This window comes from Zerene cesonia, chromosome 16 (assembly GCF_012273895.1).
Source record: "Zerene cesonia ecotype Mississippi chromosome 16, Zerene_cesonia_1.1, whole genome shotgun sequence".
NCBI lineage: Eukaryota > Metazoa > Arthropoda > Insecta > Lepidoptera > Pieridae > Zerene > Zerene cesonia.
Genome location: NC_052117.1, coordinates 1426799 through 1453262, shown reverse-complemented (window position 1 = coordinate 1453262; position 26464 = coordinate 1426799). Strand labels below are relative to the sequence as shown.

Below are 26464 nucleotides of genomic sequence, written 5' to 3'. Positions count from 1 at the left end.
TTAAAAATTATTTTATAGTTTTTAGTTTGATGTGCTTGAAAAGCGTGTTTTTTAGTTTTTTTAAACTATATTTATTTTCGCTTTAACAGATGTGAGTTGAACGCACTCTTCGCAAATGGCTCCACTATTACAAATAGTAAGATTATTTACCAAGAAAACGTAATTCAAAGAAGCTAATAACACTTATTTACGTATCGATCTACGTAGATAATAATTACTGTGTCAAAAACACAATTTCTCGCAGGACGTATTTCGTCATTTGAAGCTTGCGTAAAGTTGCCATTTTCTTAATAAGGCTGTTCCTTGCCGCTCATTCATTGATATTTTAGTATTCCATAGATGTGCATGATACTAAACATGTAATATGTTATTTTAGAAATAGGATGCATATCCTGTTGATTTCTTTTTTACTAGATTTTCGCCCGCGGCCTTGCCCACGTGGTGAAACGTGTCAGATTGTTGGATAATCGAAATTGATAAAAAAAAAAAATTAACCAAATAATATGTAACCTGATGTGGGTGTTTAAAGGCCCTAAATTAAAATTCAAGTTAAAAACAACAAAGTGTTTTTATATACGTATTCGTGATCCATGTTTTCGATGTGTTAATGAATTACTAATGTAATATCGATATATTCTTAATACTCGAATATTATCTATCGACTTTTTGTTATATCAATTTATAATTGTTTCAGAAGCTTAAAGGTCTTAAAAAGGACAAAATGTATAAAAAGTCTCGATTAAGCTTTTTTGTATAAAAAAATAAGTCTGTTTTTATTAATACAAAGCAAATTTATAAGAGCCTCCCTATTCGCTTATATAACACAAGCCATTCAGTGAATAAATAAATAAACAACTAGTCTAGTAGTTTCAAAACAATAAAACAAGAAAGTCAATCAATGTAATGAGATCATTACGCGAAAGCAAATGTATATTCACCATATGCAAAATAAGCCGATTGCCAACAAAGCAATAATGCACAGGATAGTGATAATAAATTTAACTTCACTTGTTTCGCAATATCAGTTTCATACAATTGCGCAGTAAACGCCTTCGCTAATAAAGGCCATTCCATGGGATAGGTTTTGAGTGTGACGAACTAGTTTAAGCTGTTGGCTTTGCTCGCATGATATCTAGATAAAGTAAAACGAACAAATCAAGGCAGTAATTTAACCACCAACACATTTGCCCGCTGATATAAAAAAGATATACTAAGAAACTTTAGCGTTTCGTTGGTATCTTATCTGCCATAAACTTTAATTGGTTTAAGGACACGATAGGATAAAATTTAATTTTTAATAAGAGTTCTGCCTCCTGTTCTGTCTAACATCATTTCATTTAGTTTCCTTTGTTTTTGTGATATTTGACTTAATAATGATAGAGACAATGATAAGTTTAAATATCAATTGAAAATGGTTATAAGCGGATGTATTTCTAGTTACTATATGCATCCAATTGAGTTAATCTGGCTTTCAATAAGTAGGTATCGTATGCGCACTGAGCAGTGTATTAAAATGTTTTAGAATATACTACTTACTAGTGCTATTAACAAGAATTTTCACGTATTGTTTATAAATAGAATGAAAATAATTTATTACATAGTATAGCATTATGTTATCTGTGGTATTATGGACTATATAGGATATGAGTATACATTTAATAGACCTAAACACCTGTATATTAGTCACAACTTAATTGCGTGTTTTAAAATGAATTATTTGGAAATGGAATGAAAGAAATGGATATAAAAAATAACGATTTATAGAAATTTATTCAAAGTTTAGAAGATTTATAGAAATTTATTCAGACTTTGGGTGGGAATTTGACATTTTATGACAGGAAGTGACATTTCTTCGGCCTGTCATGTTTATCGTTTAGGTCTCGTATAATGGAGGACCCATTACCATAATCTGTTCACTGTTCAAAGCTTTGAATCTACTCAAAAATTGACCTTATTACCCTAAACCCTACGGCTATATATATAATGGCAAGAAAAAAACGCGCTTCTTAAGATTAACTAATTACAAAATGACCCGATGAACTATCTTTTTTTAAGTTTCATTTGTTTCGAGGTTTCCCTAAAATTTTCTACAACCATTTAATCTTGATATCGGTTTTACAATTTTAAAGGATTTTTAATCATATTTTTGTTGATCAATTATCAACAATTTTCTACATTTCTTACTTAACTCTATCGTATTAATGAACATGAATAAAATAGGTTCAGCTGTTTTGAGGTATGCTGATGACGATCAAATCGGTGTTTAATTTAATATTTAAATAATATATAGGATGGATATATAATAAATTAATTTAATTTAATATAATGCTAATGTCCTACATGTTAATTAATAATTAATACAAATTCCACGTCTAAATTGACTCTTTAACTTCACAGCATCGACTTACCGCGCGAGTTCAAACATTTAACCCTTACATAATAAGTACTAACTATTACGTCTAGATCTAGTACAGGCTAGACTTTGCCTTAAACGCCTGTAAATAAGTTACGGGGGCAAGTAAAAGTACAATACTAGAGCTGTTAAAACCGCGACAAATATGACAAATCTAAATTGAAGCAATTCAAATTAAATTTATAATTGGTAATATTTATTTTGCCTTTGCTAAATATATTGAAAAACAATGAAATCATATAAATCAGCTTATTATTCGCAGGCAATTTTCAAAAAACATGTGATATTTCAGCTCGGCATTTAAATTCAAAACCTCACATTATTAGTTCATTGATTGATAATAATATGTTTATATCTACAAATAAGTCCTATGTAAATATTAGAGTCGTAAAAAAACCTGACAAAGGGAAATGAACAGAAACAAATCGATTTATTGCAAGAAAACCGGATCTTGTCAAATATAAACAGAAATTTATTTGATCCTGCAAGTTATAGAAACATAACATTGTTATACTGAGATCTATATGCACAATAATATTCAGGTAAGTTACCTTTGCTTAACAAAAAGACATCAGTATCAAATAAATTTTTAGAATGTAGTTTTTTATTTGTTATGTTTCCTTTACTTTTTATCTACCCTCTCTTAAGTTATGTTGCTATCTATATTTAAGTTGGTTGCCTGGTAGAGATCACTTATAAGTGATAAGGCCGCCTTCTGTGCTGTATCTCCCTTTTTTTTAGTATAAGTTTTGTTTTTGTTTTTGTATTTTGTTGGCAGCACAATAAAGTGTTATAATAAGTGTATTAACAGCTCCATTAGTTAGTAACTTTCTTTGTACCTAGGGCCTTTCCGCTTAAAGCACCACACCACATGTCATTTAACATATAAATACGATAATGTGAAATTTTATACCATATTACTTACATCGATACACTTACTAGAGACGTGTAGTTTCATTTCATTAAAATGACGAAAATATATTTTGTGAGTTTTTTTTTAATATCAATTTTCGAATTTAGAAATAATTTTACGACAAAAATTCGATTTCTTTAACGAACTTTCTATGACAATAGTTTTATTTCTCTCTTGATCTTTACAAAAATGTTTCCTTTCAGATACTGCTAGCAATCTGCCTGCACTCTGCATCCAGCACAGAACAGAAGAAGCGATCCGCGTCTATCCCAGTAACACAAACCTACTCAGAATACTACAACAGTGTCGCCATTCCAGTGCCCCATCCAGTACCTATTAGCGTGCCTCGAGCAGTTCCAGTGGCTGTTCCAGTAGGAGTAGCTGTTGACAGACCTAGACCCGTTCCTGTATCTGTACCGCAGCCTGTAGCCCATGTGGTACCGCGCCCAGTCGCAGTTCCAGTTGACAGGCCGTATCCAGTGCCGGTTGCTCAACCAGTCCCTGTAACCGTCACCCAAGGAGTGGGCATTCCAGTGCCTCAACCCTATGCAGTTGGAGTGCCAGCGGCGGTTCCCGTCAGAGTCCCCGTAGCGGTGCCTGTGGCGGTTGGTTCTATTGGGGGCGGAATAGGCGCGTCATCGCTTGGAGGTGGATCCCTTGGTGGCGGGTCCATCATTGCTGGCTCGTTGGGCTCTGGGGGTATTATCGCCAGTTCTATAGGCCATGGAGGTATTGTCGGCGGTGGTGTGGGAAGCATACGGGTCGTGAGTGGATCGAGTTATTCAGTTCCTTATGGAGGATATGGCTACGGCCATGGTTATTATCACCATTGATTATTATCAGCCAGAATGTAAAATGTAATATTTCTATATTATCAATCGATTGGTGTTTATGTTGAGTTACTATGTATGATATAGGAAGAAAGGTTGTTTGCAAATTATCTCACCCTTTTTTAATGTCATGTTTAGTTTTGTCACGTGTGTAATTGCCGCCCTCTTTTTGTAAGGATATCAAGGTTAAGGTGTTTCCTGGGTTTTTGTTAATCTAGTCTTAGGGTTTTATGTATGATTGTCCCATCGATTAATGTATGCAGCTTTAATTAATGTAAGTACATTTTTGTTATACTAGTATATATTGTATGCCCAGTGTAATTTTAGTTAAACCCCACTATTAAAATTAAGGGAATAAGTATGTATATTCACTATTTTAATAAATTTAATTTAAAAAACATTGTTTATTAATTCGCAAAACTTCCCAATTTCGATGTAAATTAAAGGTTCTTTGTCTCAAATGATAATCCATTATTCTTCCGAACATTCCACATATTTTCGTGGGGTTTAAATTGACTATATCATAAGTGATACTATCTTTGCCCACGCAGTCACACGAATAGAATTATAGCTCTGGGTTATTTCTCTCATAGTTCCTGTTCTTTTGGGTTTTCCAGGATAAAAACCATCATATGCACTTTTTGGGTCTCAAACTGTTTTAAATCGGTTGGTTTAATAGGCGTGAAAGAAAGACAGAGCGATAAACAGAGTTTCTTAAGAATTACGATACTCATGCTGTTCAAATATATTTTATTATACCTTAAACCTGCTGCGGTCTGGGTAGTATGAAAGGTATTCTTTTTAGTAACGAGTTGTCTTTTTCTCTCTGTAGTCACAATCTGACTTCTCTGTTTTTTAGAGTAGGTACTAATTATACTCATAAAACACACAACGAAGGACAAACAATTATCATACTTAAAGAGAACACTAAATAAAATTGACCAGTCACGGACTAATCCCCGATAATGTTAATTAAATAAAAAGTCACCGACGTTCCGGGAAGGTACTTTAGTTTCTCAAAATTTCTTACTCCAATTTCTTTAATTTTTATTTGCAAAATAGAAATAAATGACAACAAATTCCAAACAGAACAAACACAAATAGAATCACGATAATCAGTTCAAAAACTACAGAGTTACGGTGCAACAATGCAAAAGCAAACAAATTGAGAACCTCAGTTTGGTAACTTACATTACATGAATATCTCTATATTACAGTATAATATTAAATAGTAAATAAATTACATATCAAATACAATCCTTTACATACCCGTCACATCAATATTCCGTATGGACAAGATACTGTTATCGCTAAATTTGGATAACGATATTTCAAATCCTGATTAGACGATTTGTTATCAGTATCTATTGTTTGCTCAGACAGGACGTTAGTGTGAATCGGTTATAATGAAGTCGAGTAAGTTTCTATGCATTGTGACATTATATTTTAACTTATTATACTTTTGAAACGAATAGAACGTTCCAGAACATTCGAGAATTCGAATTATGAATACGCTTTGTAATTATAGATTATGTTGTATGGCAACGCGTAGGCAACCTACGTAAAAAAAAAAATGTGAAGAAATAGTAAAGTTACATTTTATTCTCAGCATACTATAATTAAAGTGTTATTTAAGAACAAATAACAGATATATCCAGTATTTAAAATCTATAAAAGATCCTGTGTTTACGAAGTAAGTGTTATTTATGAGTCGCAATGATAACAATTTTTAAAAGTAAAATAAATGTATAAATTTTCAATAACAGAGATAAGAATCAGAAATGTTTGATTGTTATCTCGGAGATAGCTTAATACAAGTATTAATAATTTTACAGCAATGCTTTTCTATTTATTTTTTAATAGGTCAACATCGGAGAATAAATTTCGTAGTGGGATACTATATAAATTAGCTAGTGTTATCATTGAATAAAACGTATTTGAAAGTGTTTAACTTATAATTAACAACACAATTTAAATGGAATTGGATTGATTAGAATCCATTAGTTTTTTTTTCATTTTGAATTATTACGCATCACAGACTAAATTAATCATAACATCCGAAAAGTTAATAATTACACTTCCGGTTAATTTAACGTACAAATTATTAAATGTAACAGATAACTAAAAACATTTTCATATTTAACGAACTCAAAATGCGATACAATAGTAGAATATGAAGAGAAAATATACGTTGTATTAATTTCGAATTCATGAGACGTTAAAAGAGAACAAAGCCACGTTATGTTTTAATTTGATACGGTCATTACTTATCGTTAGCAATACCGCACATGCGAAGAAGCCATTGTAGACGAACGATATGCTACCTTTACTCCTATCGCATTTGACACCAGAAATAAATTAAAAAACCGTTTGGAGTTGTTGTAGCTCCAATGCGCGACCGTTATTGGAAGTACCTCTTTACGCGTGAACACTAAAACTAAATAGACTGTATTCGAATAAAGAAATCAATCGTAATTAAAAAATTATTGATGTAGTAACCATTTGTTTACAAAGCAGACCTCGTTAGAGGCGCTTGTTCCCGGATACCTGTGACCGATTTGTTAATTACTTAATGTACCAAGAAGGTAATACGAATGCGGCAATTAATAAAAAAAAAAATATTTAGAAATCCAAGGCCTCTTGATTTATGGTATCTAATTAGATATATTAATGGATGTATCGCAGTATAATAGATGTATAACATTATATATGCGAATTTGTTTGGGTAGATATACTCTTTCATGAACAACTAAGCAGCCTTTGGATGATTATTTTTTATTTGAAAGCCGATCTGGACTAATTTAGAAAGAAATAATTATTCCTATATAATTTAATGTCCCCGTACTACACTTTTCAGAATTTTCCAGTTCTCTGGACGTGATTCCACGGCAGCGGAGTTTCGCCTGTCTTTCCTTGAAATTTGGGAGCATATTTTCTGGTATTATTGTCATTGTAAGTAGGCATTAAAACATTGATTTTTACTGGATATAGTTGTTAAGGAATTATTAAATAATATTTAAATCCCTGAACAAACGAAGAGTGTGTATTTGTGTTTGTCTGCCGTATCATAAATAAAGAACTGATTTGTACACGTAGGTTACATGTTATTTTTGTAATGCTATATTTATTATATGTACTATAAAGAATTTATAAATAACGAAACATCTTTATGTGTCGTTATTTATAAATTCATATGACACATAAAGATGTGTCGTTATTTATAAATTCTTTATAGTAAAGGTCGATTTGATTCTTTAATCAAATCGATCTTTACAAACTTACTTTTTATCTTTGGAAACCGCCAAAAAAAACAAATGTAAAAGTATTTGGAACCTTCCCGTTGATGAGCTAATGTTCTATTCCAGCTATACTCAATATTGGCGCTAGCTCAATGCCTCAAGTCCATCCTCCACCTGCCTGAGGAGTTCGATGTCAGCGACTTCAACGTGGCCTTCGCCTACACAGTCGTCATCGGACTGACGCTGACACACTCTTTCACTTTGTTCCTGACCGCTATCCTGCTGGTCGGGGTTATTAGGGTATGTAGGTATATACAAATAATATCACCACGGTTAATGGTGCTAGGTTTATTTCCCGGCTTCACGGTAAGGCTGGATACAGAAGGAAGGAAAGCATTACCGTAAAGATATAATCGATGCGTGTAACAGATGCATAAAGGATCTATCCTATACCCCACAAGAGGACTCGGAAATTCGACTATACGATAATAAAAAATAAATAAACTAATTTAAGCGGTTTTGGGTAAAAACTTTAAACTTTAAGGAGTGAAAACTTTAACCTTAGAATTGTAATATGTATTACTACTTGGGACAAGATTTAGAATCTGAAAACATTGAAAATGTATAGTGCCTGTTATTTAAAAAAGAGGATAATTATTATAATTAATTTCATCCACTTTTACGATCAAAACAACAAATAGAGTGTGTCTGTCAGGTTGTTAATCAACATGCAATCAGATTATTTAGCAATGCAGAACCCGTCACAATTCATTTGTTATATTAATTACGTCCAAACACGTTCCACTGAATACAATTATATGCTAATTTAAAATTAATATTTGTTTGTTTGTTTGGTTGACTCAATGGTGTAGATGACCACTATTCTGTTAGTTTTCATTCTGCATAGCATTTATTGGGAACATGATTATTATTTATTGTAAGAAGTCGCGAGGTTGCCCTAATCATGAGTTCTTTATATTACAAAAACATAGTAGTTCCATAAAGACAGTTACCATCGAATCTAAGCAATTAAAGCGTGTGTTGAAAGGAGCGAAAACTTTTACCTTAGAGTTTTAGCATTTCTATTTAAAATATCATAACATTAATTAGTAAATATTTCTTTTAGTAAATAATTTTTATTATTCTTTTAGTAAATATTATTATTAATACATTTTAGAGAATAATGCATCTTTTAAGATTCATGTCCAAGAGATTAATGGTTTTATCAAACAATTCCAGGAGAAACTGAAACTAATAAAGCCATGGATAATCTGGACATCCATACAAGTCAGTATCTCGGTCCTGATGTTCGTTCTGTGGAGCACAACGAGTCTGGTCAACCACACCAGCGATAATTCGCTACTCCTCTATGTCATCGAGTTCTTGGCGCTTAGTAAGTATCTAAATTCTTACTACCTGACTAATACTATACGAACGAAAAAGCATTGGAGCAACTCTATGCTGAAATATTCTTGGTTAATACTTGCAATAATTCTGTCAGGAGATAGTTAGGGGGCTTGATAGTCGGTAGGAATCGGACATAACCCACGGCTTCTTCCCCGGGAGCCATGGATATCTAGTATGCCAGATTTCCCCACTATAAAAGAAACAATAAAAAAGGGTCTAGAGTAGTAAGTAGTAATACAGGCTAAATTTTTCGGTGAAATATCTTATTGCCTTTGGAATTTGCTCTCAAAACGCGCAGAAGCTACGGTCAACAGCTAGAAAATACAAAATTTTATAAAAATGTCAATTGAGAGGAGGCCCATATCATTTTCCTTACCCTTCCCAGTCCTTTCCTTTATTCCTATTGCCAATCCTTTCTTAATCCCTTCCCAAAAAGTCAGCAATCCATTTGTAGAGGCGTAAGGTCTGCAATGGACCTTATGCCTCTCCAAATGTTCATGGGCGGTGGTAGCGCTTACCATCAGGCGTCCCACCAGCTCCATTGCCGACTGTAACATAAAAAAAAAAATTGAACATATTACCCTACTATATTTATACTGATAAATAGGTTTGTCAATGCCAACTCAACTAAATTATTGGACACGTGCTGTTGTTTCTATGCTTTATTTTTTTCAAATCCATAAGTGTCATGGTATAGAGTGCATTTGTGTTTATGCACGTATGCCTGTACTATGATATCTTCAGGACTATTGGCTGGTGAACCGAGTGTGATTGTTGTGGTGGAATTTCAGCCAGGAGAACTGTTATTATTCAAAACACTGTCCATTACCTACAAACAACCTAAAAACTGTTTGTATCTAGGAGCTTATGTAACATGCTTTATATAGTCCTAATGGATACAAACATGACCAAATGTGATGTTTCTCAAAAAATCTTTAAGATTTACACAGGGAATTGGCGCAGTGACTCTACTAAGTGATGCCACTAATAAAAAGAAAAATGCTTTTCTTCTAAGATATCTTGTATGACGCTTTCTGATAACAATATCATGTAAATTTTATATCCATAGATCGAATAGTAATTATCTAATACAAGACTAGTGTTAGTAGCTAAATGTGTCGCCATTGACGTCCATTACCAAAGTTATGGGTGTTGGCTCCGAGATACAGGAGCCTTTTAGCTTTTCATTTTATCCCTATAGATTCAATGAAATCTACTTGATCACTTTTCTTCCTTGGTTACCTTTTTTTAAATGAACGATTGCGATGGTTAGCAATCACCACTGCCTATGAACATCCACAGAGATACTGTACTGCGAATGCGCTGCTGGTAAGGGAAAAGAAAGGGATTGATTGGAGAAAGGAATGGACTGGTAATGGCGGGGAAAAGGAAACCGGCGAAAATATTTGCAATTAGCCCAAAAACATTGAAAGTTTATATAAGATTATTTTCAATTACAGTGATTCGCTTCTACATGCTCATGATAGTTGCGAGCTTTTTCAAACAATTGGAAGAAAACGGTGAAGAAACTGAACGACTGAAGAGTTTGCATCACATCGATAATTGGTATACATCAGCTTAGAAATTAGATAACACGGAAAAAGCTATTAAATTGACATGTTTCCACGACGCATTCCAAAAAAAATATATATGTTTCAGAATTGGACCTAGACCAAAGAATGTCTGAGTGTAGGTAGGTCCATATTTGTATATATTTCGTAAATTTTACTGCTTCTACTTAAATTTAAGGTTATAATTAAATCATCGCATTTGATTTGCATTTGATTATAATATTATAACATCTACGATGTCCCAACTCTCAAAAATTAATTGAATACTCAAAAAAAAATACGCAGAGCTTCATTGAGTTTTTATTCTTGTATAGTCATCTGTATTAACGCTTTTGTCAGTCAGTTTAATTAGGATATCATTCAGGCAGTTAACAACACGCGGTCGCTTTTAATAAACGGGCCAATTGAAGTGGTCGCATTCGACTCATCTATAAGTATATTTTTATAAACTTTATATTATAGCACTAGAAAACTACGTAATTATAGTGTTTCATCTATATTCGGAATGTAAAAAGTGCAAACAATAAATTTTTTATAATGTAATAAATAAAAAGAATAATTTATTTTATTCGAGTTGTTTTATTTTTGGCATAATCACTTATATCTATACTATACTATTTACAATATGTAATTTTTTTTAAGTTTAAAAAATAACAGAATATAAAACTATAAATTCTATTTTTAAGGCACGATAGCATCTGTAAATATTAAAAAATATATTTCATTAGTTCTTTAATAATTTATCTTCTAAAATATTTGTATCACAAATTGCTTTTAAATATCTTTTTTATGCTTTAGCAAATTACTCGCGAAAAAACTACAAATATAGGTGATTGTTATTGCAAAAATTTAAGAAGTTTTATTATTATACAAAATGCTTTCCGTTATCCAACATAAAACAATAAAATATGCGATTTTAACCTTTAAAAGTATTAAACAGGACATTTAAAGGCTTAAATTTATAACATTTATTAACATAGTTTGTTAGCACTCACCGACGTCCCAGTGAGAGAGATACTTCCAAATTTTAAAACGATAATAATAATTAACTGTCAAACACAAAAACATTCACGTCAATCGGTTGAAAACCAGCGAAATTATCGGCAAACAAAACAAAAAAAATAGAATTTAAAAAAAAAATACGAAGGTGTACCATCTTCGTATTTGGAAACGTCGGTTGTAAATGAGCAAATTTATTAGTAATTCTACAAAACTTTTCTAAACGTCCACACACAACATAATTTTTTTTGTACATACATTGAGGTTTGTTATGTTAAATGATAAATTAAAACCATTAATTAATAAATAAAAAAACCCAAGATGCACAATCATATGAATAACGCTTGAAATTATCGCTTAATACTTACCAATTATATGTATTAATTATTTAGTGTTACCTTACGCAAATTGTTTAAAGTGTTTTTATAAAGCCGCGCCTAGATGCGAGTTGGTCTATTGAAAAGGAACGCACAGTTTTAAATTTAATATTATTTATGAGCATCTTGGGTTTTTAACACATCAATGTTAAAGATATAAAAATATCAATCAGTAGCAAATGAACGATATAACCGAAGATTATAAAATTAAATTTTTAACAATTATACATATAATTACGATTTGCTTATTAAACAATGTCACTATAAATGATTTCATAAATATATACGTTAATAAAGTTTGTATCAAAATTAAAAGAGGTTATATGAATTAAACAGTTTCTCTATTTCGCACATATTTCACGGTGTCGTCTCTGGCCATCTTCACTATGGAGCTCCAAATTAAAATCACCAGATAGAATTGTACCACTGAAAAATAAATGTTATTTATCATCATCATCGTATAACTAATGTATAACTAATGTCAGACAACTATAGTATGTTCACATTAATAAATTATCCTCAATTACACAATTATAATTTTACTAAAAGCATCCATTTCGAAAGGCGGCAAAATTAAGTCATAAGCATAACATATAATTAAGACTTTTTCGTTCGTCTGCTGTATTATCATCATCATCATCAGCCCATATGTGTTCCCACTGCTGGGACACAGGCCTCCTGTGAGGGTTCAGACCATAATCCACCACGCTGGCCAAGTGCGGGTTGGCAGATGTCACACGTCGTCGAACTTTTGATTCTTGGACATGCCGGTTTCCTCACGATGTTTTCCTTCACCGTTTTAAGCAGTGGTAATGTTATCCACATGTGCAGATAAATTGAAAATAAATGTTATTTATAATTATTTGGAAAAAAGAAATCTTATCAAATTGCTAGATATTCTAAATTATAGACAATTACAGAAATTGTGATAAGAGGCACCCGTTCTAAGCTGAGTTTAAAGAATTCGCCTGTGTGGACAGGCACCAGCTTCTTTCCTTACTTTAGTTAAATTAGTATGCCTTTAATTATAATACGTCATATTTATCATTTTCTTGATATGAGGGGACAAGAAGGAAAGTAGAAATTAATAAAATAAAATAAAAAAGAGTGCGTGTGTGTGAGTGGGTGTGTGGATGGGTGTGACTGTATATGTATGTGAAGATGTCTGAGTGTGTGTTGATAAGCGTGCATCAGGATGAGTTTTATAATTCTATCCGCCCCGGCTTTACCCGTGGCACGCACGTGTGATGGATGTGTGTATTTTTGTTACTCTTTCACGCAAAAACTATTGAACCGATTCCAATAAAAATGCCATGTAGATAGCTGGATAACTGGAATAACACAAAGGCAACTTTTTATTCCGTTATTCCTACGGGATACGGCTGAAGCGGGTGCAACCGCGGGGCGCAGCTAGTAGGTAGATTATTTTATATCTCTTTTACCATTATTGGCATTTTAACTGATCTAATCCTGCCTCACAAACCTGTTCACTGCTTTCTCTTTTATAATTCTGCTATGGCGACAACCGACAAAATTTCTACGACATTTTTTTAGCGAAATTTAAACATCTGCAGCGTCAGTGCTTCTACTGGCGAAATTATTTCACGTGTCTTGATCGATTCAAAGATTTTTTTAATTTGTATGTAAAATGTTAAGTTATATAAGTATTATCTTGTGTTTGATTTTACGCGAGTATTATACATTTAGAAATTAAAAAACTTTTTAACGGATTTTAAACGTAAGAACTTTAAGACTGCGACCACGCTCGTTGTGAAGTGTTCGAAACGTCGAGTTAATAATATGATGAATAAATCGCGTTTAAAATCCGTTAAAAAGTTTTTAATTTCAATATGTTAAGTTGTTTTAATTTTCTTGTGTATTATTTAAGTAATTAACAGTTATCCTATCAAGATATGTGACATCTCGGGTTGCGTGTTCGAAATGTCGGCATAAAATATAAATATCATAGCAAAGAACAATTCATTCTTAAAATTTAAATGTTAATTTCTAGAAGAGATTGCCAATTTGTTTCGAACTTCTTCATCGAGTGAATTCCAAGACAGGATTATGTTTTTCCGATTCACATAAGATGTTTTTTAAATTACAAGTCATTCCATTTTTGTAAAATGTCATCTCCATGTAACAATAATGGGCCCCAACGAAGCGTGGCAGGGTACAGCTAGTTGTGCCGTTGCACTGAATCTAATCGTCTGTTTGTATATGTACATACCATACTGAGACAACTGTATTTGATTATATCGACATATGTGTGGCGCATTAAAAAGTAATGTCACCTATATACTCACATACACTTAATATGACGTACGGGCATTCAAATCACTGATGATCAAAATGTATATAAAAACGTCTTCATCTAAGAAAAACTATTCAATCAAATAATTGATGCTTTAAGCCTGAATTCCGATAATTTCATTCGTTCATTTCATGCTCATGATGAACAAGAAATTCAGATAGGACTCATAGTATGATATGAAATGTATCAATAAGCCCGGATCCCACCGAGAACGAGGTATATTTTTAATATGTACATAATAATACTAGAAATTCACAGATAACTTACTCAGCTGGAACAGTATGAGGAAGAGTTCACCAGCCGTTTCCCTGGTGAGGAAAACGACGCTGTACACGAAACCAATCACCGAGAAGACTATTTCGAAGTACAGGTATACCTTCATGAGCAGCACGTGTTTCTGGAATGTTCCAACGTATTGTATTAATGGATTGTTTTTTCTTTTCCAAAAGAATATTGTTAGTTATATGTGGAGATATTTAGAGGAGATGTCGGACTTAAAAACTAGGAATTGCATATTGCAATTATAAATCACTAGATTATTGACACAGATCTTTGAGGGTAGGTAATAAAACACGAGTCAGTTATTTCCACGATTCCGTTACAAAAACATCCAAATGAGAAATCGCTTCCCTTTTTATTTTTCATAATTTTCACGGTTATTAGCTTCGCCTGTATGTTCTTTCGATTTTAACCAAATCGGATCAGTGGTAAAATAGTAATCTTATGTGTTTATCTTATATTCATAATCGCCAGGATAAAACAATTTCAGTGTTTAATTTAGTTTAAGTTGGGTGTAATTTTGTTGATTCTAACAATTAAGCGTGGTTTCTGTTTTAATTTTTCAAGCTATGCTTATTTTATCTCTATCTCTATATATATAAAATTCAATGTTAGATACTATTAAATGTTAGATATTACTCCGAAACGGCTGGACCGATTCTTATGAAATTTTGTGTGCACATCGGGTCTGAGAATCGGCCAATATCTATTTTTCATACCCCTAAATGATAAGAGTAAGGCAGAACAGCGTTTGCAGCGTTTGCCGTCTTCAAAACAATATTTCAATTTAATTATAAATCCCGCCATTTTTTAGAACACAAAAAAACTAACCTTATGCAATGCAACAATGAATACCACGGACATGGCAGCTTCTATCAGCAATGCTGTCGTGTCAGCGATCAGGCGCGGATACTCTGTGGTGTTTGTCTGACCGGACGATCGCACGTATGAGATGTACATCGCCAGCATAATGGTCACCGCTATTGTTAACAGCTGAAACCGAGCAGCAATGGATTGCGTTAGTGTAGAACTGTCGAAGGGTGAATTTTGCGGATTTTGTTCGGAGTGAAATTTTAAATAGATCTCGATAAAAATCAAGAAGCGCCGTTATTCAAAGACCTATTTATATGTTATTAATAAGAAATGATAATATTATATGTTTCCTTACAGATCTATTAAAGTCGTATTATAAGCAATCATTTCTCTTATAGTGCTGTGCTACTAGTGTGCTTCCATAATTAGCGCAGCACTATAAGCATCTTATAGATATATAGAAGTATCTTTTTTGACAAAACGTAGCTAAATTAATATTTTGTAAAGTCTCAAAAAGAATATTAGCGTATTGTAATAGATATATTTACAACGTTATTTAACTTTATCATTAACAGAATATCAATAAATAAGAAACAGTGTTACTTGTGAGTGAATTTGATTTTTTTAATGTGTATAAAACGATAGGGATAGAAAGTTTGCCAAGAAATCTACTAAAAAAACATCTTACAAAATCACCTTTACCAAATCTTTTTCCAATGACACTATGAAATAAAGGCATACTAATAAGTAGTGGTTAAACATTTGACATTCCTCGTACACTAGTTTAAAATAAAAATCGGTTCAGCTTCACAGAGGCTAACGATAATCTCTGTAGATAAATTCAATAAAAGCATATACAGAGGTTAAATAAATGCAAATTCGTGGAATAGAAAACACGCTTTACGTGGAATCGAAACAAATTCCAAGTACGCAGTTATATTACTATCTAATTGTTTCAATGCAAAGCTACAATATAGTTTATTTTGACGTTGACAACCATAAATTAAACATTGCATTAGACGAGCATCTTTTATAGATCTTTAATTAAATGCATTATTGACCTCAACGAACGGTTCGCGAAAATTGTATAATTAACACATTATAAAAGCAGATTCGCAAGAACAATTTCACTTTGGAGAAAGTAGTCGAAATCAACATGGATGACACTTAATAGAAACTTTTTTTGCATCTCGTACTACATTTACATATTTACATATACGTACGCACATGTATAACGTATGTATTTATATCAATATAGTCCAAGGTATTTGATAAATATGTAAGTGTGTGTAAACGTATGAATACAACAAAACAAATGACATGCGAATTAATGTTTGTTTTAGAGATAACGATAGTGGATAGATCCGTTTTAAAATCTGTTCTTATTCATTATCTGTTATATTCATCATAATATTGCATAGATACTTTCTGTCATAAGATATTAGATGACACATTTTGAAAATAAACATTATGGAAATTTCTATTTTTTAATGTTTTTATATATTTAATATCTATATTTATCCGTACCGTTATTACAAACGTGTGCACGTATGATAGAATAAATTGTGTCATGTATATAATTTTAAATTTATTAAATCCAAAAATATTATACTTACAAGGTTCACATAAGCGAAGGTGACGAGGCCTTTCCTCAGGGGAAAGCAAAAACAGCATCTTGTCAAAATCGGTATTTCGACGGATTCACGAATTTTCTCCCTGGAGAAAGATAAAAAATGAAATTATACAAATATTCTTTATATCTTTGTCGTAAATATTGCCTATGATATATGATATCAGGGTAAATAGAAAGGCTAGTCATTTAGAAAATAAAAACTTTTTAAGGGGTTTTAAACGCGATTTATTCATTATATTATTAACCCGACGTTTCGAACACTTTACAGCGAGCGTGGTCACGGGGAGACTCTAAATCTAATTAAATGTATAATATCTATCTAAATGTATATAATAATACTCGCGTAAAATCAAACACAAGAAAATACTAAGGCTAGTCATATTTTTTTCGTTGCATTCCTTAATTTAGGTTTTCAATTCGATTGTATATATTTTTTTTGTTTGTTTTAGTTTTGTTACTCGATAATTCCGTAGGTTTTCTATTCTTTTTTCATTGACGTGATTCTCTTCTTCGTGTTTTAAGTCTCATTTTAGACACCCAGGTAAAGAACAAAGACTAGCCGACTATTAAACATTGCTAAAAACAGACACAAAAAATGTTTCGACGACGGCCCGAAATTTATACGCATTAACTATAAAAAAATATACCGCCTTATATTCTGAGTAATTATATCACGTGTGTGTGTGATATGTGTACAAAGAGAAAAAAATTGCAATTTATAAATTAATAAATATTTTATGATGTATTTCAAAACATCTTAAATATTAAGCAATATTTGAAATACCATTCATCCCCATTTTAATACAATTCTGTATTCAATACGTGTGAGAAAATCACACAGAAATTTAAACAACAATTACCAAACTTAGCGAAGTTTCAGATTACGATACATTTTAAATAATTTTCTATTACTTCTAATTAATCTATCTTTCGTAAATATGACTTACTGATTGATCTATCAAAGCACAGTTCAAACTGCTGCACCAATCAGGCTTAAATTTGACATAGAGATATATATAGGCACCCGTTAAAAAATTGTTGTGATAAATTCAACATCTGTAAGAGTACCTACCTATCAAGCCGGGGTGCACAGCTAAAGATTTCAGGATACTGACATCAAACTTTGCTTAAAATAAAGTTCATTGTTACAATTTAAACGCATGGTAATTTTGTTTCGATTATCACTAACCTATAAACTTAGACCCTGACAGAAAATCTTCTATGGCAATACACAATGACTCTGTTATCAAAAGGATTTCCTCCGATACAACTATCGACAACATGGCTACTATGATAGTAATTGTCTCGACTCTATTAACTAATAGTTATTTGATACTAGCTGCGCCCCGCGGTCTCACGTAAGTCCGTATCCCGTAGGAATATCGGTATAAATAGTTGCCTATGTGTTATTCCAGTTGTCCTGCTATCTACGCACCAAATTTCATTGCTATCAGTTCAGTAGTTTTTGCGTAAAAGAGCAACAAACACACACACATGATAACAAACTTTCGCATTTATAACATTAGTAGGATAGTAGGATTTAGACACAGGTTTGTGAGTGCCACAATTACATAGATAATTAGTTTTTACCAAAATTTATTTCTTCACGTGGAAGTCGGAAAGACTGTTCATTAGCTGATTGAACTCTTATTAAAGGAAATATGTCCTGGTGCATTGCTTTTTATTTTTGAAGCCCAATGTATGTGTATATAACGCTATGTACTATGGCAGTATGGTATGGTACTTTGAAAGTATTTATTAAAATGGGAATATTTGCACAGAGTATGGGACTTTGTAAATGTGACTAGGGAACTTGAGAAACAAAACCTAACCTTAAATTCTTCACCATTGATTATAGAATCGTATAACAGTTACATTTTAAAAGCTTAGCTAGTGAACAAACAACACAACGGATTATTCCATCAAAATATTTTAATTTATTATTTAATCATTTATATGATATATTTTTAAGAATTGATAAATTTATAGTTAGTGCGTCACATCTTTTCTTAGATATTTTTTATCGAAATTTAAAGTTCGTGTCATTAAACTCTACACTGATTATATTGTTACATTATTTCCTTTAACTGAACAATTTTAGTAAACAGCTGATATAGCATTTAATCAAATACAAATAAACAATTTCATCTGTAAATAAGAATTATAATATAGTCTTGGCAAAATCAACAGGTTTTTAGGTTAGTTTTTGTATCACTGCAACATTTGGTGAAATGTTGGTAATGTCATTCTTACGTTGTTATAATTTGAAATAAATTTATATGAATCAATATATATTTTTTTATCTTTCTTTAGTCTCAGTGTACTGTAATCTCAGTATATTCTGTTTTATGAGAATATTTTATAAATAAATAGTCATCCATATGTGAAAAACTAAATAAAAATACGTGCCACAGTTTAAACGAATTGAGTAAAAGACGAATGTTCTTTTATACGCTCATATATACTTTAACGAATCATGTAAAACATAACGTAATTTCTAATATGCATGCTTATATTTTCAATATAATTTATATAGGCTTAATTTTCTACACTCAAGACATATCCATTACGTGAATTAACGCAGACTACAAAATCTCCAGTAGGTTAAACAGTTAACAGCGGAACAGTGTAAATATTATTCCACTACGTGTTCTCTTTTTGTAATCAAGGATGTAATCTGTTTTCTGATAACGTTTAGTGTGAAAAGACGCAATAACTCTTAGAGGAACTGAGACCAATATTTTATTAGAGAGACTATTTGTCCCATCTAATATTAAGCTGTTTTAAATTTGTACGCGTGCTTCGAAAACTCATCAAGTCCAGTAGAACCTATGCTATTCTTGTTATCTGTGGCAGAACTATTTTTTTTACTTGATAGAGCAGTTTAAATACTGTAATACTATAACTTACGTCAACAGAAATATACGAAGTCTGTTATTGTACAAAATTCCTACATATTATAATATATAATTTGAAATCGCCCGGAAATGTGGGAAATAAATTGTAATAACATAATCTAGGAAATCTAAACATTTCTATAATAATATACAGAAGTGTAATACTCTCACTAGTTCTATATTAAACTATTATTTATATGGAAACATTCAACCATAATCCAAATGACTTGAAGCATAGAGTATACAAAGTCATCACAATTTATTAAGTACGATGGGCACTTTCTCATGACCTACATTACCACTTGCCCTACTGGCCACTATTGCTATCCTACGGTTGTAATGACTCTAGCAATTCAATTGCTTTATAATGAGTAACTTTTATTTAAACACAGCTTATTGCATGATTCAATTGTTCAAGTAATAATAATATACATATATTGAATGAACAGAAAAACAAAATATGCTTTAATAGCGCTGATCAAAGTAACTACGAACAATACTTATATATTTAGAAATTAAAGACTTTAAATATTTTATACGTGATTTTATTCATTATATTATTAAACCGACGTTTCGAACACTAAATTAAAAGACGTTATCTAAATTTACATCCGTTAAATAGTCTTTAATTTAAATGAATAATTCTCGTAAAATCTAACACAAGAATGTACTAATGCTTATATATTCAACCGCGATGTTTTTCATGCATTGTACATACTCATTGAAATTACCATTTATCGACATAACAAAACTATGTTGAGCTTTATAAATATACGAGATGTTACTTTAATACGATATAATGTATACAGATAAATTATAATGTGTTATGAAACGTAATTTAATAGGTTTGCGGTTGCAATTACGCCTCGATGATTGCGGTTAATTTGTTCAATGTCAGGCTTTAGTTCCATCTTCATTTTTTAACCAAATGTATTCATTATTATAACTACACTGTTTAATTTATGATTATTTGATAGATTATATACGAAAATATTACTAAAAATATTTCGTGTTTTGATCCTACATCAAATAGATAAATGTCTCTTTTTAAATCTATTTTATTCAATGAATTTATTTATCTTCGTGTCTATACATGTAGTTTAATTTTTCATATCGCCTATAAACGTAATTACAGGTAAATCAATGCATCATTTGCCTCAATTAAGTGGTATCAGGATTTTATAGAGGCAGACATAAAATATAACGTTTAATTTCAATTCGCTGCCTGTTCGCACTTCTAAGAAACACGTGAAGGTATATTGAAAATAATATCAAATAACCGGTTTAACTGGTATGAAGGCAGTGTTAAAATTTTCCTCACATGCTATAACCGAAAAATTTTGCTTCAAAGATATCAATTTGTTCCGAGGTTTGACACACAGGTTACGTAATAAATTTGAGTATTCGGAGAGACTAAATAACATTAAAATATGTACTTAGAAATGTAATTTACGACATTGAGTAAAACGAATCTCTAATAAAGTATGAAAATACCTGTACACAAAGAGAGACGAGGCCAAGTTTCAGGGTATAAAACAAAATAGATTCTTGTTGGCTCCCATGACCCGGGGTTAAATAATGTCATACATGTGTAATTCACCTTTTAATATAATATTGGCCATGCATGAGGTCTGACGATTAAGTATATCTTGATAAAATCTCTTATTATTATCTCATTACTCTTGTATGCTCTTATTTTTCCAATTTCCGATGCAGTTACGAATTCCGAGTCAAATAATACTCTTAAATTGTCTTCTTAAGTTTTTATAACCCTATAATAAACTGGAATAACATATAAGCTACTTTTTATCCCGATATTCCTACGGGATACGGACTTACGCGTGTGAAACCGCGAGGCGCAGCTAGTCTATTATAAACATACAGATTAATATTTTTCTGAGTGTAACATCCGTATCAAACTACGTCAGAAGCAATTATCTAATAATATAATAGAAGTATTTTTAAATAAACATAAAAAGATGCAGTTAACCGACATCACAGTTGTTCCTCATTATTCAAGGCTATAATAATTTATTTTACCTTATATATAAATGTTAGGAAGGAATTATATTGCTTAAATAGCAGAAAACTTTTATTTATAAATCCTGTTGAAAACTAAATGTGAGGAAATTTTTCATGTCATTTAGGTGCTGCAAATCAATCTACTACGAAAAATTATTTCGACGTTGCAAAACTGTGTCTTCACTGAACGACATAGGATATATTTGTAGCACAGATGAAGCCGGGGCGAACAGCTAGTATATTATATAAAACTAGTATAATCAATTGATTAGCATCAACTTAAAGTTTATATTTAAACAATTGACATTTAGTTTGAATTATAAATTTATAAAATATCTATTAATATTGTAAATGCGATCGAAACTGTCTGTTTGCATCATCTTCACGCCTAAACCACTGAACATATTTCTATGAAATTTGGTAAAAAGATGGTTTGAGATCTCAGAATGAATATACGAAAACTATGCAGATCACATCGTAACTGTTTACATTACCTTCGACTAAGGGGCGAAGGCGTGGGCAAAAATATCGCATTAATCTATACTTTTGTGTCAAAGATCAATATCCCAAATAGATGTCAATGAATCATGCGATAGAAACTCCTTATCAACGCCAATGGAGCGAGAACTGTGAAACACTGTAAATGCAACTCATTGTGCGAATTAAAAAAATGCATAAAGCATGATAAGAAACACACAATTAGTACCTATACTTGTAATCGAATACATTATATCGTTATGTTTTATGGAATTATAGGCACGATTTAAATTGAATAAGAAGCACCTTAAAACTTTTTTAACTACATAGTATAAAACAAAGTCGCTTTCTCTATCCCTATTTTTTTTTATGTCATAGCGGGCAACTGAGCTGGTGGTTCGCCTGATGGTAAGCGATCACCACCGCCCATGAACATTCGCAAAGGTGGTGCCTCTGCGAATGCGCTGCCCGCTGAAGTAAGGGAATAGGAATGGATTAACGACTGGAAAGAAGGAATGGACTGGGACGGGTGAGGAAAAGGAAACGGGCCTCCGGCTCCCCCAAAATCCCGATGTCCCTTGTATGCTTTAATCTTGAAAACTACGCAACGGATTTTAACGGATTTTTTTTATAGATAGAGTGATTCAAGGTTCATATTATGTATAATAACATACATTAAATTACTCCGAATTTAACGCGTGTGAAGCCGCGGGCAAAAGCTAGGAAAATGATAAATGCGGAATTGTGTATTACTTTCACATCTCAACACCTGAAATTATTTATTTCATGTCGTAATTCGAAATACATGCATTGTATATTGTACACATCACTTTTATTAATACCTACGTACTTATATCGTAAGCGTCGTCGTAACGTACGTGAAGTCCCGTGTCCCCTAGTGGGATATGGAGCAGATGATGTACATCTGTTTCACTGATCGATTTTCTTTACGGACAAGTAGGTGATCAGCCTTCTGTGTCCTACCAGACCAAGACATTTTTTCTTTTGTACGTCCCCACCGGGAAATGAACCCAGGACCCCTCGGTTCTACGCTCACGCGTTAACCACTGTACCAAGGAGGCGGTCAAATCTACAAGTCAAAAATTGTAAGCGTCACGTTGATTAAAATACCTCGAAAAATCTATAATCAAAACATCCTGTTATTAATGCGCCGAAATAAAAAAGTACCTCATAAAAACGGTTTATTGGAGGGCTTCACTGTCTGAAGTAGGTATGTGTAATTTCGCATGAATTTATTAGTGAACCAAACCGCAAGTGTCTGTTTGATTTCTTTGTGTTGGTTTTATGACGGCAAAAGCTTTGTTGCCATATTGTTTTTTTTTTTTAGACAAATGGCAAAACATTTAGAAATATCACATGACCACTTCTTTCAAGTTAAAAACAAATCTGTGATGACACCTTATCTTGTAACAAGAAAACCATACACGAGAGTGAGGCAGTCATATCGTAGAGCCTATTCATGAGTTTATCTTTTTAATTATAAGAAATGTTTAATCTATGGCCCTAAATCTATGCCGGAATCTTTAAACTATGGTATATGTGTGTTACAAAGATAAAGATTCGACGGTCGAAAGAAAGCGAAACAAACTCGAGAAGACGAATGTGGTTACGCCTACATCTAACTGCAACTATCCTAAATATTACCATATCTTAATATTTAAATTTAAGATCTCGAATAACGACATGCATTACTCTTCTTTAAAATTTTTCATATTAAATCCTATATGCTTCTTCTCAACTTAACCCTATCAAAACAATCAGTAATGTTTGGAAAATTACTCCTCTATTAAGAAAACTATGGCACGAAGTGTGTAATAACATACGCTTATTACATTTCAAAGTTGTTATACAATTTAATATTATATAATAGAGTATCGTGTTCTATTTAATGCGAGCGAGTCTTGTCGTGACATGTTTGCTAATAAAATAGAGGTAATAAAAATAAATTGTATGATTTTTTTTTTAATATTAATAAAGTCTTTATTAAAACTGTTACACATACAATTATATTGGTAGAAACTAAAGCCTGTGGTTAGTGATTTTATCTATTCTTATGCTTCTATAATTCAAGGAAACAATAAAATGTGCATAATTAGAATAAATAAACAAATAGTTAATAAAAAATACCTCACTTTGTATTTCAATACATAAAACGTTATAAATAAATTTCAAATCAAGCAATTACGTCGTCTATTCAGCTCTCTCCGTAGCGAATATGTTTAAAATCATATAAATTAAGTTCGTATGCAATTTTAACCTTTGATCGAACCGTAGAGATACCACAGAGTCCAATTGTTTAGATGTTTGACCTTTATCTGAACACGATTGGCACCCTTTAACCCCAGTGCTGCGCATCAAAACAAATGCTAATTGCTTGTTTATATTTGAATGATAATCCCTGATAACACGGAAGTGGAATTCTTGTTTATTGTCTCAATATTGATACGTACATGATTTTTAATTCAAATATTTTTATTTTGCTCTTAGGTGTATGGGTCCTAACAAGGCTTTGTGAGATTTTATACTAGCAACATTAGGTACGTGTCAATTGTAAAATTTTGCCGCTTTGACAGTTTGTTACATTTTTGTACTCTATGGTTAAATAATAGTAAAAAAGTTGCATAAATATTTTTATGTATTTATTTAAAAATTAAAATCGTTCTTGCAAGAGATACCAGACGTCAACTCTTAATAGTAAACCCCCAAACTAGTTAATTATTGATTAATACATTTTAATGTTATCCAAGTAAGAGGTTTGGAAGGAAAGTACCTATACTTTGTGTAAATAGTTAAACTGAAGTACCATATTCCCCTGAGAAGTTTATTTGTCTAGTGTTTCACAGATCATAATAATACGATACGATAAGACATTTTTATTCACAATCGGCCCTCGATCACATATAATAAAAAAACCGGTGGTAAATCTAATGACGATTTAAAAGTGCTTCTAGAAGAAGTTTAATTGAATAAAAAAAGTTTGAGTTTGCATAACGAACTAACCGCCATACCATGGAAGCGGTACAAATAAAAAATACTTAATGTAAAGTTCGAATAATTAGTCAGATAAACAATATTCATTTACAATCCGCCATTTTGTTGAATATTTCTTAGAATTTAAACTCTGCTTTCTTTTACTAAACGTCTTTTTCTATGTCAGTCTATATAACGGTTCTCAGATTAATTAAGGCAGTGTCTGACCGTGACCGTGACCGTGACCGCGACCGCGACCGTGACCGTGTCATAAAACTATGAAAACAAAAATACATTTACAACATGTTTCTATAATATTATTAGAAATAAGCTAAGCTAAAACTGTATACAAAATAGTGGAACGAATTTTCTCAGTGCAATAAGAAAAACTCCTGCTTAAAAATGTTACGTACGTAATTCTTTGTTTTATAAATAAATACTTAATTATATATGGTTCGTATGAATAATTTTCAATTTTAATACGAATATATCGCAGTCAGTGAAATAAACCGCAAATTTTATAATTTTTTTTTTGCATTATATTTTTACACTCGTTAATTCATAAAATGATAAATCACTGTCAGTCGGTTGTAAGCCCAGGCACGTCACGCAGCAAAACCCATAAAAAAATTGGAAATGAGTACTTTCTTCGTTTTTGGGAACGTTGGTTAAATTATGATAAAAATTAACAGAATTTAAGAGTTGTACGCACTATATCATTTTTATTTTTTACTAGCTGCGCCGCGCGGTTTCATCCCCGGCCGAACCCACGAGCATCAGCAAACATTTATATAGCTCATGTCTTATTCCGTTTATTTATAAAACAATAAATGTATTTATTTATTTATTTACTTCTTATTTAATGGTATATTATTGTAAGGTTTCATTAAAATCCATTAGTAAATTCATAGTTAATACGTGTAAGTAATAAGCCTCCATCCATCCTTACAAACTTTCGCGTTATTAATATTAGTTGTATTTATATGCATATTGAATATACTGTATTTGTTTTGCTTATAGAAGTGATGATTGTTCCTTATTCCTCGAGGAGCATAGGGCCTCAGTAATTTTTTTCCAGTGACGGCAATCTTGGGCTGTTATTTTAGCTTCGTGCCATGACATGCCGGTTTACTTAGCTTAGTAACCACCTCTTCCAGGAGACAAGAATATGGCCTTTCCTTCTGCGGTCATTTGGTGGTATGCAATCCAAAGGTGTTTTAATTGCTTTAAAACGTGAATTATTACTTCGTTCTTCAAATCGTATTGATGTTACTGGTGCTGCTGCTGAT

At 31.9% G+C, this 26464-nt stretch overlaps 3 protein-coding genes across 4 annotated transcripts in view; 2 read left to right on the top strand and 1 right to left on the bottom strand.

Moving 5' to 3' along the window:
- The first annotated feature begins 3296 nt into the window (after positions 1–3296).
- On the top strand, positions 3297–4521 carry LOC119832788 (scale keratin-like). The gene is made up of 2 exons (XM_038356546.1): positions 3297–3398; positions 3530–4521. The coding sequence occupies exons 1-2, from the start codon at positions 3381–3383 to the stop codon at positions 4157–4159; spliced, it is 648 nt and encodes a 215-aa protein (XP_038212474.1). The 5' UTR covers positions 3297–3380; the 3' UTR covers positions 4160–4521.
- A 725-nt stretch (positions 4522–5246) lies between these two features.
- On the top strand, positions 5247–10435 carry LOC119832789. Of its 2 annotated transcripts, none has more exons than XM_038356548.1 (5): positions 5247–5572; positions 7014–7108; positions 7522–7695; positions 8635–8788; positions 10263–10435. In XM_038356548.1, exons 1-5 carry the CDS (start codon positions 5563–5565, stop codon positions 10382–10384), a joined length of 555 nt encoding a protein of 184 aa, XP_038212476.1. In that variant the 5' UTR covers positions 5247–5562; the 3' UTR covers positions 10385–10435. The 2 variants fall into 2 exon arrangements, with proteins under 2 accessions (XP_038212476.1, XP_038212475.1); XM_038356547.1 differs by lacking the exon at positions 5247–5572 and adding an exon at positions 6332–6741.
- Positions 10436–11509: 1074 nt separating this feature from the next.
- Positions 11510–26464, bottom strand: part of LOC119833011 — an 18374-nt gene continuing 3419 nt past the window's right edge. The window contains exons 2-5 of the mRNA XM_038356881.1: positions 16772–16871; positions 15174–15335; positions 14331–14460; positions 11510–12175 (exon numbers count right to left, since the gene is read on the bottom strand). Coding sequence (XP_038212809.1) covers positions 12078–12175; positions 14331–14460; positions 15174–15335; positions 16772–16871 — 490 coding nt within the window. The 3' untranslated portion in view covers positions 11510–12077. The remainder of the gene's footprint in view (positions 12176–14330; positions 14461–15173; positions 15336–16771; positions 16872–26464) is intronic.

Bases quoted from the DNA above. Each gene is read 5' to 3' on its own strand.
- LOC119832789 (XM_038356547.1), top strand. The intron at 7,109-7,521 runs GTAAGTAGGCAT...GTTCTATTCCAG, and splicing joins TTTCTGGTATTATTGTCATT to CTATACTCAATATTGGCGCT. The intron at 8,789-10,262 runs GTAAGTATCTAA...TTTCAATTACAG, and splicing joins CATCGAGTTCTTGGCGCTTA to TGATTCGCTTCTACATGCTC.